General features: G+C 57.5%; 2 protein-coding genes across 15 annotated transcripts in view; one reads left to right on the top strand and one right to left on the bottom strand.

Moving 5' to 3' along the window:
• The window catches only part of LOC116746199 (collagen alpha-1(I) chain-like), a 23,568-nt gene extending 16,528 nt beyond the window's left edge, over positions 1-7,040 (bottom strand). Inside the window, exons 1-4 of the mRNA XM_032617495.1 lie at positions 6,976-7,040; positions 5,529-5,625; positions 2,307-2,803; positions 1,777-2,242 (exon numbers count right to left, since the gene is read on the bottom strand). Of these exons, the coding sequence (XP_032473386.1) occupies positions 1,777-2,242; positions 2,307-2,803; positions 5,529-5,625; positions 6,976-7,040 (1,125 nt within the window). The remainder of the gene's footprint in view (positions 1-1,776; positions 2,243-2,306; positions 2,804-5,528; positions 5,626-6,975) is intronic.
• LOC116745504 (cytochrome b561) lies at positions 1,570-15,281 on the top strand. 14 transcript variants are annotated; one of them, XM_032616256.1, is made up of 7 exons: positions 1,570-1,586; positions 6,585-6,633; positions 6,956-7,098; positions 11,004-11,221; positions 12,174-12,272; positions 12,500-12,603; positions 13,337-15,281. In XM_032616256.1, exons 4-7 carry the CDS (start codon positions 11,017-11,019, stop codon positions 13,724-13,726), a joined length of 798 nt encoding a protein of 265 aa, XP_032472147.1. In that variant the 5' UTR covers positions 1,570-1,586; positions 6,585-6,633; positions 6,956-7,098; positions 11,004-11,016; the 3' UTR covers positions 13,727-15,281. The 14 variants fall into 14 exon arrangements, with proteins under 14 accessions (XP_032472147.1, XP_032472151.1, XP_032472155.1 ...); XM_032616260.1 differs by lacking the exons at positions 1,570-1,586; positions 6,585-6,633; positions 6,956-7,098 and adding exons at positions 2,236-2,569; positions 9,677-9,836; positions 10,624-10,827; XM_032616264.1 differs by lacking the exons at positions 1,570-1,586; positions 6,585-6,633 and adding exons at positions 2,236-2,569; positions 12,995-13,152.

Here is a 15,281-nt window from a genome sequence, read left to right as displayed (position 1 = left end):
GCAGACATGACGCGCCAGGTGCTAGGGGGCCTGAGGTCCTTCTACAAGGTACATTCTGTTCACTGTCTGGGTCCTTCCTGCTCTTTAAATGCTTTTGGGCAAAGAACAAGGTGAGCTCAAGACGTGCTTTCCCAGGGCTGTCACTCGCACACTTAATCCACTGTATCTCCCTACATCTCAACCCCTGAACCAGGCTACTGGACTGGACGGTTAGGGAAGGCCTCTCTGAGGAGGGGATGTTTGAGCTGAGATTTGAAGGAATGAGCTAAGTGATGACTGGGGAAGAACGTTCCAAAGGAGAGTGGGTGTGGACTTGGTGAGTCTGAGGAACATAAAGGCTAGTGGAGTGGAGTGAGTGCAGGAAGGGAGGGGTTTACATGGAAGACCTTGGGCCACATCCGTGGTCTCCAAGAAGGGGACTTAAGGCTGCACTCCTTGCTGGTCACCGCCCCCAGCTGTAGGGTGGATGCTTCTCTGGCCTCCAAGGCTGAATCTCAGCGGCAAAGATGGGGGAGGAAGGGAGTGAGTGTCTGCCGTCTGGGGTTAGGGGTTCTGGCAGCAGCGGCAAAGCCACGGGGCCTGGTTCTTGACTGCAGTTTGGTGGGATCTCCAGCTCTTAAAAATGGCGTGGAGCCATGAGTGCTTAGAGCTAAGACCCCATGTGACTGGTCCCTGTGGAGAGCCACCTCCATGCCCTCCTGAGAGCACTGCTGGGAGCCAGGTGTGCTCTCCTTTCTAGGGGAAAATGCTGCAGCCCAGGGCCACAGGGCCACGGGGTGGGGAGGACGCAAAGGGCTCCATCTCACCTCAGCAGGAGTCTCTCTCCTGGCTTTGGAACGGGTTGAAAGCCCTACACCAGGAAACTCAAATCAGGTCCCCAGTGAGGCTCTGCTCCTTTGTGCAGCCCTGCCCACCCCAGTCCTCCTCAAATACGCAGGCCAAAGAACGGGAAATGGCTCCTTTCCAAGGACTCAACTCACAAGACACTTGTTGCCTGCTGTTTGCCTACCGGCCTGTGAAGGAAGCTGTTTCTTAATTTAAAATGTCTATTAACTCCCTCCCGCTGGAAAGCTACCCCAACAAAACTTCTGTTTGTGGCGGGTTTAAGCATGGTCATTCTGAGGGCGGGGGCCCAGCTGGGTTTGCCCCATCGAAAGTTGTGCCCAGGGCAGTGGGCACCCTTAGGTGTCTTGCCTTGGCTTGAGAGTATGTTCTCTCTGTCAAGAAGTATTGGATCCCCAAGGCCCACCTTGGCCAGGGCCCTTGGGAAGCCCACAGTGCTGGGGCAGGGGGTGGGGGTGATGTCCCTTTGCTGAGGCTCTTTTATGTCTCCAGGGGAGGAAACCCCATTTCCCTACTACCACCAGGCCCTCGGTGAGTCCTGCTGACAGGAAAGAACCTTTTGTTCTGAGCTTGTAGGAAGTCTGAGCTGGACTTGTTATCTACCCACAGCACTTCCTGGATAGGGGACCTGGACGGGACTGTACTAGGGGCTGGCTCCCAGCCGTGGCCATGGTTCCTTCCTCTCTTAGCGTCTGGGCCCGGGGAGGCTGCCCATGGCAAGTCTAGGCCTTCACGAAAGGCTGGTGAGAACTGGTATTTATCTTTAGGCTGCTGGAGGGGGTGTGTGTGGGGTAGGCGCTATAGCCTGGCAAAGGTCCCTGGCTTGGGGAAAGGGGGCAAGAAACATCACCTAATGCGCGCGCGCCGTGTGTGTGTGTGTGTGTGTGTGTGTGTGTGTGTGTGTGTGTGTGTGTGTCAGGGGGTGCTGCGGACCTGGAGAAGGGGTGAGCCCAGCCTCCCTGCAGAGTAACACCTCCACCATCGGCTGCAAGGAAGGGGCGAGTCCCTCAGGGCTGCAGGAGCGACAAGGTAGGCCAAGGTCCGGCCACTCCTGACACCTAGTGGCCACCTGAGTCCGGGGCAGGGCGCGGGAAGAGCAGGGGGCCTGTTCTCCCGTTCTTCTGGCCGGCATCCCCCTTCCCTCTGCCCGGGGCCCGGCCCCGGCAGCCCCGGCAGCCCCGGCAGCCCCGGCAGCCCATCCCGCCTCAGCCTCGCCCTCGGCCTCCGAGTCAGGCCTGGACTTGGAGGCCTCCTACACCCACGGGTGGGTCGCAGAACCCCATACGCCCCCAAACGTGGAGGACCCGGGAAGCCAGGTCGTGAGGCCCGGATTCGAAGGTTACCCGAGCTCAGGTCCGGAGGCCGGGTCACGGTGGCCGCCGTTCTCGCGCCGCAGGCCCTAGCACGCGGGCGTCAAGGCTCGGGCCCGGAGTCCGGCGGGACCCTGTCCCTAGACCCGGAACCTTGGGGGGCCGGGCCCGGTCCCAGGGGCGCGGACCCGCCGGGGGCACTTCCGGTCCCCGCGCCCGCCCCCGCCCGTCGCGTAGTCCGCCGGGCTGCCAACCCGCTGCAGCCGCCCGGTCGCCATGGAGACGCGGTAGCTCCGAAGTCCGCGCGGCTGGCGGAACCGGCAGAACAGCCTGGGCGTGGCGCGGGCAGCTCGCGGGCCAGTCGGCAGCGCGACGCTGCGCAGCGAGGACAACGTCCGTGCTCGACGTCCAGCCAGGTAGGTGGCCGGGGCGGGTAGGGGAGAGTCGAGGCCTGGCGTGGAGTCGGGAGGGGCCCCGGGTGTGTGCGGGGGGACGGCGAGCTCAGGTGTGCCCGGCCTGGGGCGGGACCGCGCCCGCGCCGGGACAGGCCGGGATCCCGGCGCCGCAGCCAGTCTTTCTTTTTCCCTCTCCTGCCGCCACACCTGACTCACCTCACCTGCTTCCCCCGGCTCGGGGCCACCGAGCAAGGCCTGAGGTTAGGAGCTCATCCCACTCCTTCCTGGAGCTGTCAGCCGTCGGCCCCGGGTCTGCCTCTGGGCCCAGTCTCCGCGGAAGTTAGCACGGAGCGGCAGGTGATCCCAAGTTTATGTACGGCGTAATGTTTTGCCCTACTCTAGAAACTAGGTGGCATAGAGGTGGATCAACCAACAATTGCCACGACTGTTCTTTTGAAACCTGAGACCGAGCTGCCAAACTGCTTCGCTAGTGGAGGGGCCTCCCTCCCTCTGCCTCTTTCCTCTTGGGGTGAGAAGTCTAGCTAGTAGAGCCCTTCCTTGTTTTTCTCCCAACATCTCCAGCCTCTGGGTGCAAGGAGTTTCCCGTTTGGGAAATCCTTACTCCTTGGGTTGGCCTTGGTAGCCCCTGAACTGGGTACAGGGGATGCAGAACTGAGCTGAGGAAGGGATCTGCTGCTGCCTTTGACATCTGGGAATGGTGGGGGGGTACCTCCCCTCTCTGTCTGTCCTTCCCCCCAGGGCACCACAGAGAGGAGGATCCAGGTGGACCCTGGAGTCCCAGACATGTCTTTAGAAGCTGGCACCCCTCCCAAGTCTTTCTCCCTTCTGGTTGCCCCTCTCCACTCTCACTCTACCTTGGCTTTGAGGATTTTCTAAGACTTATTAAATGAAGCTCTATCTTATCTGGATTCTGTTCCTTCGTTTTCTTTCTTTTTTTAATATAGATTCATTTATTTTATTTATTTTTGGCTGCGTTGGGTCTTCATTGCTGGGCGCAGGCTTTCTCTAGTTGCAGCAAGCGGGGGCTACTCTTCATGGTGGTGCGCAGGCTTCTCATTGCAGTGGCTTCTCTTGTGGTGGGGCACGGGCTCTGGGCACGTGGGCTAAGTAGCTGTGGCTCACAGGCTTAGTTGCTCCACAGCATGTCGGATCTTCCAGGACCAGGGCTCGAACCTGTGTGCCCTGCATTGGCAGGCGGATTCTTAACCACTGCTCCACCAGGGAAGCCCAGTTCCTTCCTTTTCATAGCAAATGGAAAACAAAACAACAACACCCCCCCCCCCCACAGAGCTGTGCTACCTTCTCATACATATCTTGATTTCTCCTGTGAAACTGGATTGAGGCAGAAAATATAGGCAACTTGTAAATGCCAAGGGGAGCCCCATACAGAGAAGGGCTGCTACAACCCCGCCCCCAGGGCAGGAGGAGCCTCCTGGACCTGAGTGGATGCCCTGCTTGTCCCACTTCTTCCCTGCCTGCGCCACCTTCCCTTGGCAGGCAGAGCTTGGGTGGCTTCTAATACAAAGGGGTTCAGCAGCACTGGAAGAATTTGGTGGAGGAATTCACCCCAGATCCAGGGGTTTCTGCCCAGTGCGCGGATTCATGGTAGACAGAAGGCGGGGTATGTATTTATTAGAGGGGGTCGTGCTGTCTGCTGCCATCTGGCTCTCTGTGGCCCCAAACCTCATGTGTCAGCAGCTTCGGATGCATGACTCTTCCTAAGGTGCTATTAGGAACAGGTTTAGTTTTTGTTAGATTGCTATTTAACTGAATACCTACTATGTGGCAGGCAGTGTGCTAGGCACTGGTACATATTTATCCTGTTTAATCTTTGCTACAGGCCAGTAAGGTGGATCTCAACATCCCCCTACCTTATGGAAGAGGAAGCAGGCTCAGAGAGGGTGCTTTCCCTCCACCCTGGGCGCACACAGTCATGAACAGTGGGGCTGGCTTTGAAATCATATCCGTCTGACCAGGGCTGCATTGTGACTTTCCGCTTCCTCCATAAAAAAATAAAGAGAGGGCTTCCCTGGTGGTGCAGTGGTTGAGAGTCCACCTACCGATGCAGGGGACATGGGTTCGTGCCCCGGTCCGGGAAGATCCCACATGCCACGGAGAGGCTGGGCCCGTGAGCCATGGCCGCTGAGCCTGCGCGTCCGGAGCCAGAGCCTGTGCTCCGCAGCGAGAGAGGCCACAACAGCGAGAGGCCTGCATACCGCAAAAAAAAAAAAGAGAATTATATTTTACAACCATATTGGTATAAAGATGAATATAATCCAGGCTGGATTAAAAAATTTTCTTCAACCCTATAAGTTTGTTTTTTTCTTATGATTTTAACAGAAATCAAAACACTTGAGTCCCTACAAGTACTGGGAGCCCCAACACTGAGTCCCTGGGCCCAGTGGAGAACTGGGCTCAGTGTCTGACTTCACGCTTTCTACCCAGGGGTTACTTGGGTGTGGGTAGTAAGAAAGTGCCCCACCTAACAGCTCAGCCCTCATTTTGCCTTTTCTTTGATCACATTCGAGGACATTCTAGGACAATTGAGTCGTTTCTCCCCTTCACCCATCAAGAAAAGATCTAGCCCCCAACACAATCTTTTCTAACCCAATTAAAACCCTGCTTCGGATAAGGAGGCTGTGGTCAGGCCAGGCTCCCTGCTTCCAGGCTGTGGCACTTGTGCAGTGTCTGGTCCCCATAATGAGATTAGGCCTGGTGGCCTTTCAATGAAACCCCCTGGGCTCAGGGAGGGAGAGGGATGCTTGTTAGCACATTCAAGCCCTGCGGCAGCTCCTGGCCCTGGTTGATCACATTAAGTGGAGTCTGGCTGCAGGTGTGTGTGGGAGGGGAGGGGTGACTGTCACAGCCCAAGGTTCCAAAAGCTGCCAGAGATCTGACATCCCCATCCTGTGCTCTGACAGGAAGGAGGGTGGCTGGGTAAGGACCCACAAGAGCTTGCCCTGGTTCTGAGACTCTGGTCTACTGGGCTGAGGAAGCCTTTGGGGGTGTAGATGGGCCGCTTCCAGACTGTTGACATTGCTGCCTGTACTGCTGCACTGGGAACACAGGAGATCCCAAAGCAGCCAGTGTTCTGGTGTTCCACAGGAAGGAAGGAAAGGAGGCAAGGAGGGAGGGAGGGAGGGAGGAAGGGCAAGAGAATGTTCCCACTGTCTAGACTGGGAAATGAGGGAGCAGAATGAAAGATATTTGCTGGGCTTCCCTGGTGGCGCAGTGGTTGACAGTCTGCCTGCTGATGCAGGGGACACGGGTTCATGCCCCGGTCCGGGAAGATCCCACATGCCGCGGAGCAGCTGAGCCTGTGAGCCATGGCCGCTGAGCCTGCGCGTCCGGAGCCTGTGCTCTGCAAAAGAAGAGGCCACAACAGTGAGAAGCCCGCGTACCGCACAAAAAAAAAAAAAAAAAAAAAGATATTTGCTTACTAGGGAGTGAATCTCAACTGATTTCAAGGTTTGCAAATGTGTTTGTGGGTGAGTCAGATTCCAACCAGAGCCCTTGAAATGTCTTCTTTGTATCCCCCATTATCGGAAGCAGGCCCTCTGTGTACAAAGGTACGTCGTCAATTATGTTGAACCGAATAAGCAATAGGGCAATGGCTTGCTGAAGGGGTCTTTCCTCTTCTGTGAAGCACAGAACCACTTGATGCTTTGTCTTTTCTGCATATCTGGATTTTTCACTTAGATCTTATTGGCTGTGATGTCACCTATGGGGAAGCTACAGGCCTGCCCGAGGAGGACTGGTCTTTCTGTGTGTGTTTTCCTGTCATCCCTCATACCTGGATTTAGAATCACCTTCAAATTGGAAGGGGCCACAGGGGAGACTGCTGAGGCCTCCATGAGTCCAAAGGTCATTCTTTATCTCTGGCTTCCTCTGGGATGCCTAGTTACCAGGGCACAGGGACCAGCAGAGATGCCTTTGGAGCAGTTGGCATGAAGATCTTGCAGCTAGTTTGTCCCCATCACCTCTTCTCTCTAACCCACCTGTTTCCATCCTGCAGCCTTTTCTCCCAGGAGAGCCCACGGGGGACACCAATGCTTGATGCTATGGTGGGTGTAAACTGCCTTAGAAGCATGGTTCCCCAAGGGGTGGGGAGGGCCCAGGAGGACTGGCGTGTGAGGGGAGAGGCCTTCCTGGAACCCTGCCTCCAAGCAGATTCAGATCCTCTGAATACTGGCTTCAGTATTCAGGAAGTTTTCCTTTCTTCCCTAGTTACTAGCCTGAGAAAGTGCAGAGCCACACCCCAAGCAGGCAACCCCTGTAGGAAATCCAAAGGAGTGGCCACCCCAGTGTGGTGAAGCCAGCGTGGACGGTGCTAAGTGCTCTGGGAGTTTAACTCATAGCCTGAGTTGTTACGGCCCTTTATTCTAGAAGCTGCATCTGCTCTGCACCTTGTCTGCAAGGTCCTGGAAGGCGGCGGCCGTGGCTCATCTGTATCCAGCAGTGTCACCCCCATATCGTAGGCGCTTGATAAACAACTGAGTCGAGCACTTCTTTGCTGCGGCTGATTTGGGGCAAGTCATTTATCCTCTTTGAGTCCCGATTTCCTCATCTGTCAAATTGGGGTAATACTCCTGTTATCACCATAGGTTACTGCGAAGATTGAACTGAGTACAGAGCGGGGCTCCCTACCCCTGAGGCTCGCAACTCCAGTCCACCACCCTGGGGTGCAAACAGCACTAGGGTTTGGACTCTGAAGGGAATTCAGGTTGTGAGTTTTCAGTGAGGACATTAAAGCCATGTATTTAGTCACTGTGCTGTTCCCACGTGTTTTCTTTTCAACACCACCAAGCGAGTCTCCACTTCTCAGCAGATGCTCCTGGGTGTCCTACAATTTAACTCAACATTGACACTACCTACCCAGAGACGGCGTCAGATCCCACAGGGCTCAGTCCCACAACACTGCCCCCACCCACTTCAGATGCTAACTGCAAGTCCAGGTTGTCACCTGTGCTGCTAACAATAGTCTATAGATCAGGGCTTCCCACGACCTTTTCCTCAGGTTCAATTAATTTGCTAGAGCAGCTCACAGAACCCAGAGAAACTTGCTAGATTGCTGGTTTGTTATAAAAGGATGTAACTCAGGGACAGCCAGATGAAGAGGTATGCAGGGCAAGGTCTGGAAGGGTCCGGAGCACAGGAGCCTCTGTCCCCGGGGAACTGGGGTGCACCACCCTCCCGGCATGTGGATGTGTTCACCAACCTGGGAGCTCTCCAAACCCCGTCCTTCAGGGGGTTTATGGAGGGCTCATTACACAGGCCCGATTGATTAAATCATTGGCCACTGGTGGCTGCACTTAGTCTCCAGCCCTTCTCCCTCCCTGGAGGTCAAGGGTGGGACCGAATGTTCCAACCCTCCAGTCACGTGGTTGGTTCCCCTGGTAACCAGCCCCACCCTCAGGTTTCCGAGGGGCTTCAGTAACAAGATGTAATATTAACATAACAAAAGAAACGGTTGCTTTGTCACCTGGAAAATTCCTAGGGTTTTACAGGCTCGGTCCCATATATTTCTTATTAATATCACATTATCATGGCTGTGAAGAGAAGTCTGATTTCTGCCCGACTCACGAGGAGGTTGGCTGGGGGTGGGGGGGAATCTGGCTCTGGCTTGCGTCACCACTGAGCGGCTCGGGACCCAGGAGTGGCAGTCTTTGCAGCCCTGAGCTCCCCCTCTGTACTCAGTGGCTACTCGGTGGGGACGCTGTGGCAGGTCTGCCGGGGCAGAGCACGTTCCTTCCAGTCTTCCTAATTCAGAGCTAATCGGATTCTGACTGCGCCCCAGGCTCTCGGGGAGGAATCTAATAAAGCAGAGGAGGACAGCATTTCTCAGTTCAGTACACTTTTCCTGTCAGAGTCAGCCCAGGGATGAGATCCCCGAGGGGGAGGTAGATGCATTCCCCGCCTTCTGGGAGCTCACAGGGCCCTGCAGCAGAGAGGCTCACAGGGCTTAACGCGAGGCAGGACACCGAGGGTAAGTAAGCGCCAGGCCAGCCTTGGGAACAGAGAGGAGGGGGACAGAGTGGTGAACAAAAGGCCCATTTCAGGTCGTGGAGCAAATCGACAGAGGCGGAAGAGGAGGAGCGGGGGGGGGGGGGGGGGGGGGGGGGGGGTGAGGTGGAGGGGATAACAACAGGCCGTGCTGCCAGAGCTGGGGAACTGGGAGCATCTCTTCCGAGTGGATGTGGCAGGAGAACAGTGGGGGCTGCCGGTGGGCTCTGGGTTAGGGTCAGTTATGGAGTTGGCATTTGACCACCTCATGCTGGTGGCTCTTTGTGCCTGGTGGGGCAACATGACTGGGATCTGGCTTTGTCCCTGTCGGTCAGGTAGATTGAGGAGGGTAGGGAGACGGGGGCAGAAGCTCCAGGCCCTGCTGGGTGGTGGAAATGAAGATGGCCAAGAGGGAAGCGATGGCGAGACGTGGGGGAGAAGCAGGAGGACTCGGCACTGGGACTCGAAGGGCGACCTGGGAGGTCAGGGGAGGAGTGTAACTTTGGATGTGCTGAGTTTGAAGTGTTGGAGGGATGTCCAGGTAGAGATGTCAGTGGACAGTTAGAAATGGGGTTTAAATTTGGGGGAGAGGACAGACTAGCACTAGATTTAGAAGTCATCGGTGTAGAGGTGACAGGTAAGCACGAGGGCAAGAGTTCCAGAAATACGGCTTCACTGTTGCCCACGGCTTCTGGAAACAGGTGTTCCCACCTGCCTTGGGAGTGTTTTCTGGAAGATGATTTGACAGAATGTATCCAAAACCTAAAAAAGAACCTAGCCCTTGCTCAGGACTCTTATTTGTTCACTTAGGAATTAGACGAGTGTTGTACAAAAATGATCACAGTGTTGTTTATTTAGTGAAAGCTGGCTAAATATTTAACAACAGGAGATTAGGGGATTGGTTAAAATGTGAAATAGCCTGTCATGTACTGACATGAAAAGATGTGCTCGATCTATAATGAAGGGAAGAAAGCAGGTTAGAAATTGGTATGGTCACGTTTCTATGAAAGAAGGTACATGTATTTCCAGAAGAAAAGGATGTAAATCAAAATGTTGATTACTTGTAATTTTTCTCTTTTTTTGCTTATCTGTATTTTACTGCAGGGAGGTGTGTTACACTGCCTGCCCCCCTTTTTAAAAAATGATGGAATTGCCAACAGTTGTCAAAGGTGGCAGAGAGAACTGGGGGTAAAGACAGCCCGGTCCCCAGGAGGCCAAGGCCAGGCCAGCTGGAAACTAGTTCTCGAGCCGCACAGGGTACAGGGTGTGTGCTCGCTTTTAGGGGGGACCCCAGAATTTGTTAGTTAAACATCTCTGCTCAGCTGCTGTTCTCTGCTGGTAATGAAGGAGAAGGAGGGTGTCTCCAGAGCTGCTGGGAGAGGCTGGGGCAGTGGGAGAGGCAAGATGGGATGGAGTGCTCGGCCCTCGGGGAGCTGCAGCAGCGTCTTTCTGTGGCCCCAGGCCGCCAGCACCGAGGCCCAGCAAACGGAGACCATACTTGTTCATCAACCGCCTCCTCTCCTCCCATCTTCCAGTGCCTCTCCCGCCTGGGTGTGGGGAGATCCAGCAGGTTCAGCGGGAAGAGCCGGCACACAGGCCACCCTGAGCCCGGGCAAGGCTGTGGAGACACTGGGGACTGGGCAGAGGAGCCAGGAGATGCCTCCCACTGGCCCTGAGCCTCGCTTCCCCAAACCCCATTGAGCCCCCGGTTCCGTTTGCACGACGGGAGCAGTGACACACCTTTTCTCACAGAATCCCTGTGCGCGAAGTGACCCCAGGAGTTCTCACCTTGTAGATCTCAGTTCAGGAAGCCTGGCCTGAGGGAGGGGCGCAGGCCCACGCCCCAGGTGTGGAGGGGAAGACGAGGCAGGAAGGGAAACGGGCAGCTCGGAGGCTCCTGTCGCCTGGTCCTTTCTACTGAAGCGGCTCAGAGAACATTCCTTCTACTGGCAGCTGCCCTGCAGCTCTCTGTGGGCAGGACTTCTTTCATCTCCAGCTGGGAGCTGAAAAAGCAGGCACGGGGGAGTCAGGTTCCTCATTTCTCACCCTAGATGTCCTTTATGATTCATCTGGAGGAAAAATTCCAGCACCTTCAAGGAATTTGCTCACTTCTCTGTTTCACCTGTGAACCCCACCTGAGAAAACCCAGGGCCTCCTGAAACAGAAAGTAAAGCACTGGCACTGGGCCCTCCTGCTCCGGCCAGAACTTGGAGGACTTTGACTTGCTCCCTCATTGCAGGTGGAAGTGCAGCCAGGTGTGGGTCAGTCTCTGCAGGAAGGCGCCCCCACCCCCGCCGGGTGCTCCGGGAGCACTCTCACGGAGGCCTGGGGTTGTGGGCCGAGGGAGGAGGCAGAGGTGGGCAAGGGAGGCCTGCGATGTCTTTTTGGAGGCTGTGGGCCGCTCCTCTAAGCTCCACCATCTTCCCTGCAGCAGCCGCCTCGGCATGGACAGCCCTGCCCGCCCAGCACCTGCCCCTGCGGCCCTGCTTTACTATGTGGCCTTCTCCCAGCTGCTGGGCCTGGCTGTGGTGGCCACGACTGGCACCTGGCTCGGTGTGTACCGAGGAGGCATCGCCTGGGAGAGTGCCCTGCAGTTCAACGTGCATCCTCTCTGCATGATCATAGGCCTGGTCTTCTTGCAGGGAGATGGTGAGTCCCTGGGCAATGCCACCTGGGAGAGGAGATGTGCAGGAACCCTTTCACACCTGAATCTGCCCAGTCAGAGAAGGAAGCTGGCTTGGACCTTGGGGACACTGGGAATCCAGATCCAGGGCCCCACGGCTGGTGGGTGGCAACTCCTTTCTGACCTATGCCAGAGTTTTCACCTCGTGCTTCAACAAGGAGCATCCGAAGGTGTGTGTGCTGCACACGGAGGCCCAGGGGCTGGGCTGTGAGCAAAGCCCATCTTCTGCAGAGGCGGCTTGAAATTGAGGGAGAGAAAGTGAGTGTGAGCGTGAGGGTACGTGCGTGTGTGTGTGTAGACGCTGGACTTGGAGGAGCTACAGCTCCTCTCTCTGGGGTAGGATCCAGGCCATGGCAGGCCCCCACCCTGCCTCAAGGCCAGGGGGCCTTGGCCTTCTCCTTCTGGTAACAAGCAAGCTGGATCTATGCATTCTTCCTAGATGTGGTCCTGGTGACAGCCACCTCCTCAGCAGCACACTCCCGAGAGGCATTCCGCCCGACCCCTGGCCCTGACTGCTTCAGCCCGAAGAGGGGGAGTTAGCTTGGGGTTGCAAAGTTCTTTGAGAACCTGGGGTTTCCCAACCAGGGAGCCTGCTGGCTAAGAGTAGTGAAGGTCTGATCTGGCTTCAGTGCTATACAATCTGAGGACCATCATAGCTAAGAGGTGAACTCAGAAGCCTGGTGGCACCTTGATGTGACTGCACGATGAGCCTAAAACAAAGCCTGGGATACAGGACAGCTAAGAAGGGGGTGGGCAGTGCGAGGGCATACGGAGCCTCGTTTCCTCCCCCACTTCCTGTGGCTGGGGTACCTGGACAAGCCCTCCCCTCTCCAGCCGGGGGTGTCTCCTCGCTGCCCTGGCAAGAAGGCCTCGTGCTCGGCTTAGTGCCCTGACATTCCCTTTCTCACGGCCCACCAGCCCTGCTGGTTTACCGCGTCTTCAGGAATGAGGCCAAACGCACCACCAAAGTTCTGCACGGGCTGCTGCACGTCTTCGCCTTCGTCATCGCCCTGGTGGGTGAGTTCCAGGCACGGGCCCGCCCTCCTTCCCCCACCTCTGCTGACTTGGGGAAGGAGCTGCTTTACTGTCCAGTCCCCCCTCCCCCTTCCGGGCAGGGACACTGGTGCTGGCAGCCACCGAGCTGGGACTGGAGCCCAGAAGTCCCGGTGGGTCGGGTTTCCCTTGGGTCACCGCACCCCCTCCGTCGCCATCAGCCCAGTCCTCACGCGACCCCCTCCGGCTAGGCCTGGTGGCGGTGTTCGACTTCCACAGGAAGAAAGGCTACGCCGACCTGTACAGCCTGCACAGCTGGTGTGGCATTCTGGTCTTCGTCCTCTTCTTTGTGCAGGTGAGTCCTTGCAGCTCCACAGCGCTGGGGAGGGGCGGGGAGCAGGGCCCAAACAGGGCCAGGGCCAGGTGTGCGCACGGGCGAAAGGCGCTCCAGCCCGCCGAGAGCGCTGCCTCCGACCGGCACCCTTCCGGCGCTCTTCTGGCCGACAGGCACGTGGATTTGGTCCCAGGCTCCGCCTCGGGGCGCACAGTGTGGGGCTGAGACCGGCCTAGAGCGCCGGCCCACGTTCCCCACGTGCTCAGCGCTCCCGCTGCGTCTCCGGCCGTAGGCCACCACGCGGGGGTGGCGGGGCCTTTGGTCCTCGCGGGCGGCGGCCCACCTGGGGCGTCCTCGGGCTCCAGTCTCCAGCGCAGCTCAGCCTCCGGCAGCACCTCGCCTTTCCTCCCAGTGGCTCATGGGCTTTAGCTTCTTCCTGTTCCCCGGCGCGTCGTTTTCTCTGCGGAGCCGCTACCGGCCGCAGCACCTCTTCCTTGGCGGCGCCATCTTCCTCCTCTCGGTGGGCACCGCCCTGCTGGGCCTGAAGGAGGCGCTGCTGTTCGAGCTCGGGTGAGCGCCCCCTCCCGGCGGCTCTGTGTGGGGCCGCCGAACAGCGGCTTTTCTCCCAGTGGGGTGGGGGTGGGGGGCCGGGGTTGGGCTTGGGATCGCATTGCATCTTGTGGGCCGGGGGCGAATGGCACTCGGCCTAACGGCGACGCCTCGGGTGGCCTCGCCCTCCGCCCCAATCCCGCAGGACCAAGTACAGCAAGTTCGAGCCCGAGGGCGTCCTGGCCAACGTGCTGGGCCTGCTGCTGGCCGCCTTCGGCGCGGTCGTGCTCTACATCCTGACCCGCGCCGACTGGAAGCGGCCCCTCCAGGCGGAAGAGCAAGCGCTCTCCATGGACTTCAAGACGCTGACGGAGGGCGACAGCCCCAGCTCCCAGTGACGCGCGCCCCGTGCCATCCCGTCCTGTCCGCCGAGGCGGTCTCCGCCGTTTCGGGGCCCCGACAGGTGTCTGTCCCGCACCCGCCGAGGCTCCGGGGGTGGGGCAGCCCTCCTCCCTTAGCGCTGATTTCCGGGGTTCAGGCCCCCTCCGCTTTCCCCTCCTCGCTGCTGCTGCAGCCGCCGCTGCCGTCGTGTTAGTCCTGCGCAGACCCCCGCCCCCCTTGCCCCTGCCACCCCCTCAGATGGAGCAGCCTTGGGTAGGGTTCTGGGCCGTTGGGCCTGGTCGCAGAAGCACAGATCCTTAAAGGGGTTGGAGAGGGGGAGGCGGCTCCCCGCTCGGGGCAGCGGGGTCCTGGGCTGTGTCCGCGGAGAAGGCGGGGCCCAGCGCCGGGCCAGCGAGGCCATGACTTGCTTTGTGTGACACCGAACTCCAACCAGGAGTCTTGTGGGCCCAGCCTTTGGCAGCGGAGCAAGTGATATTATGTGTAAAATATGCTGGTGTCAGGGCAGGGTTCCCCAGGAGAGGGGAGGGACTGGCCCTTGGGAAGCTCTGGACGCGTGGCTTGGGCCCAGCTGCGCTCTGCAGCCTTCTCTTTCTTTAATCCCTTAGCCCCAGGGCGGCTTTCTTTGCCTTTGGGGCCCAGCAGCCCTAAGAAGAGGCAGGAGGTGAGCCTCGGCGGGCGCTGCGGGCCGTATGCCGCCTGCAGGGGCTCCCCTCCCCGCGGGGGCCGGCCTCGCGAGCCAGCTGCCCACCCTCGGAGCTCACTCAGGCGGTGCTCTGACAGAGGCCCAGGACACAAGCCTTTTTGCTTTAAACAAAAAGCTGCCGCTGTTGCCCCCTTTCCCTTTCCATAGGGAGGGTAGGGGCTGCCTAATCAGGAGGAAAGCCTCATCCTCTCCTACCTGGGGCCCATCTTTGCAGGAAGTTGGGACCAAGTCAGAATCGGATTAATCCCCCCAACCCCATGAGTGTGTAATGCTGTTAGCTGAGTCACCGTTTGGCTTCTGTCTAGAAATAACGTGATTACAGCATCGATCTTGTGCTTCTTGGACTTGGTGAATGCTCTCTCCTTGTTTTCCTCGTTTTCTGGGCTTTGAGGAGCATGACACTGTTTGAGACAAGACACAGTTTACTTAAATGAAGACTAATAAAATTTCCAAATCTGTTTTTTTTTTAACGGCTGCCTTTCTCACACCTAAATGCTGCCTTCGAGAAAGGGAGCTTGTCTCCCCTAATGCCCAGATTTCTAAAACAGCTTTTGTGGTGGGTCCTGCCTCAGGCGATGCTGCTTCTCAGAGCAGGTGGCTGTGTTGGGCGCCTTACCAGCAGGGCTCCCTGCTCCCTTCCGTGGGCATTCCGGGCTCTGCTGCAGCCCCGGCGCCAGGGTGTCTCCGCACCCTGTTAATATCATACGCTCTGCAAGGGCACGAGCTCCGGCAACTCTTTGATCACCTGGTATGGTCATTGTTTACACGTGGGAAAACTCACCTTAGACAAACTACAAGAGTACAGCTGTATATCTCCGTTGCCAGAAAGGCACAGAGAGAAATGGAAGCTTGGATTTGCAAGAAAAGTCTATAAACTGGCCTGTTTGCCAAAGTGTATGCTGGATGATTCATGAGCCAAAAAGCCTCCCCCCCCCACCCCCAAGCTGTTCCGTGGTGGTTTATTTTATTTTGCCTGTGGCCAATCTTCTATGAAGTACAGTGTAGTGTTGGTACAACAGATGATTCAATAAATGTCTACAGCAGG

The sequence above is a fragment of the Phocoena sinus genome, chromosome 20, assembly GCF_008692025.1.
Source record: "Phocoena sinus isolate mPhoSin1 chromosome 20, mPhoSin1.pri, whole genome shotgun sequence".
NCBI classification, from domain to species: domain Eukaryota; kingdom Metazoa; phylum Chordata; class Mammalia; order Artiodactyla; family Phocoenidae; genus Phocoena; species Phocoena sinus.
The sequence above is the reverse complement of the archived record's forward strand: the minus strand, read 5'-3'. Positions and strand labels throughout refer to the sequence as shown.

Coding starts and splice junctions, on each gene's coding strand:
- LOC116745504 (XM_032616256.1), top strand. CDS start 11,017: ATGGACAGCCCTGCCCGCCCAGCACCTGCCCCTGCGGCCCTGCTTTAC. Junction 12,273..12,499: donor CTTCGTCATCGCCCTGGTGG/GTGAGTTCCAGG, acceptor CCCTCCGGCTAG/GCCTGGTGGCGGTGTTCGAC. Junction 12,604..13,336: donor TCGTCCTCTTCTTTGTGCAG/GTGAGTCCTTGC, acceptor CCAATCCCGCAG/GACCAAGTACAGCAAGTTCG.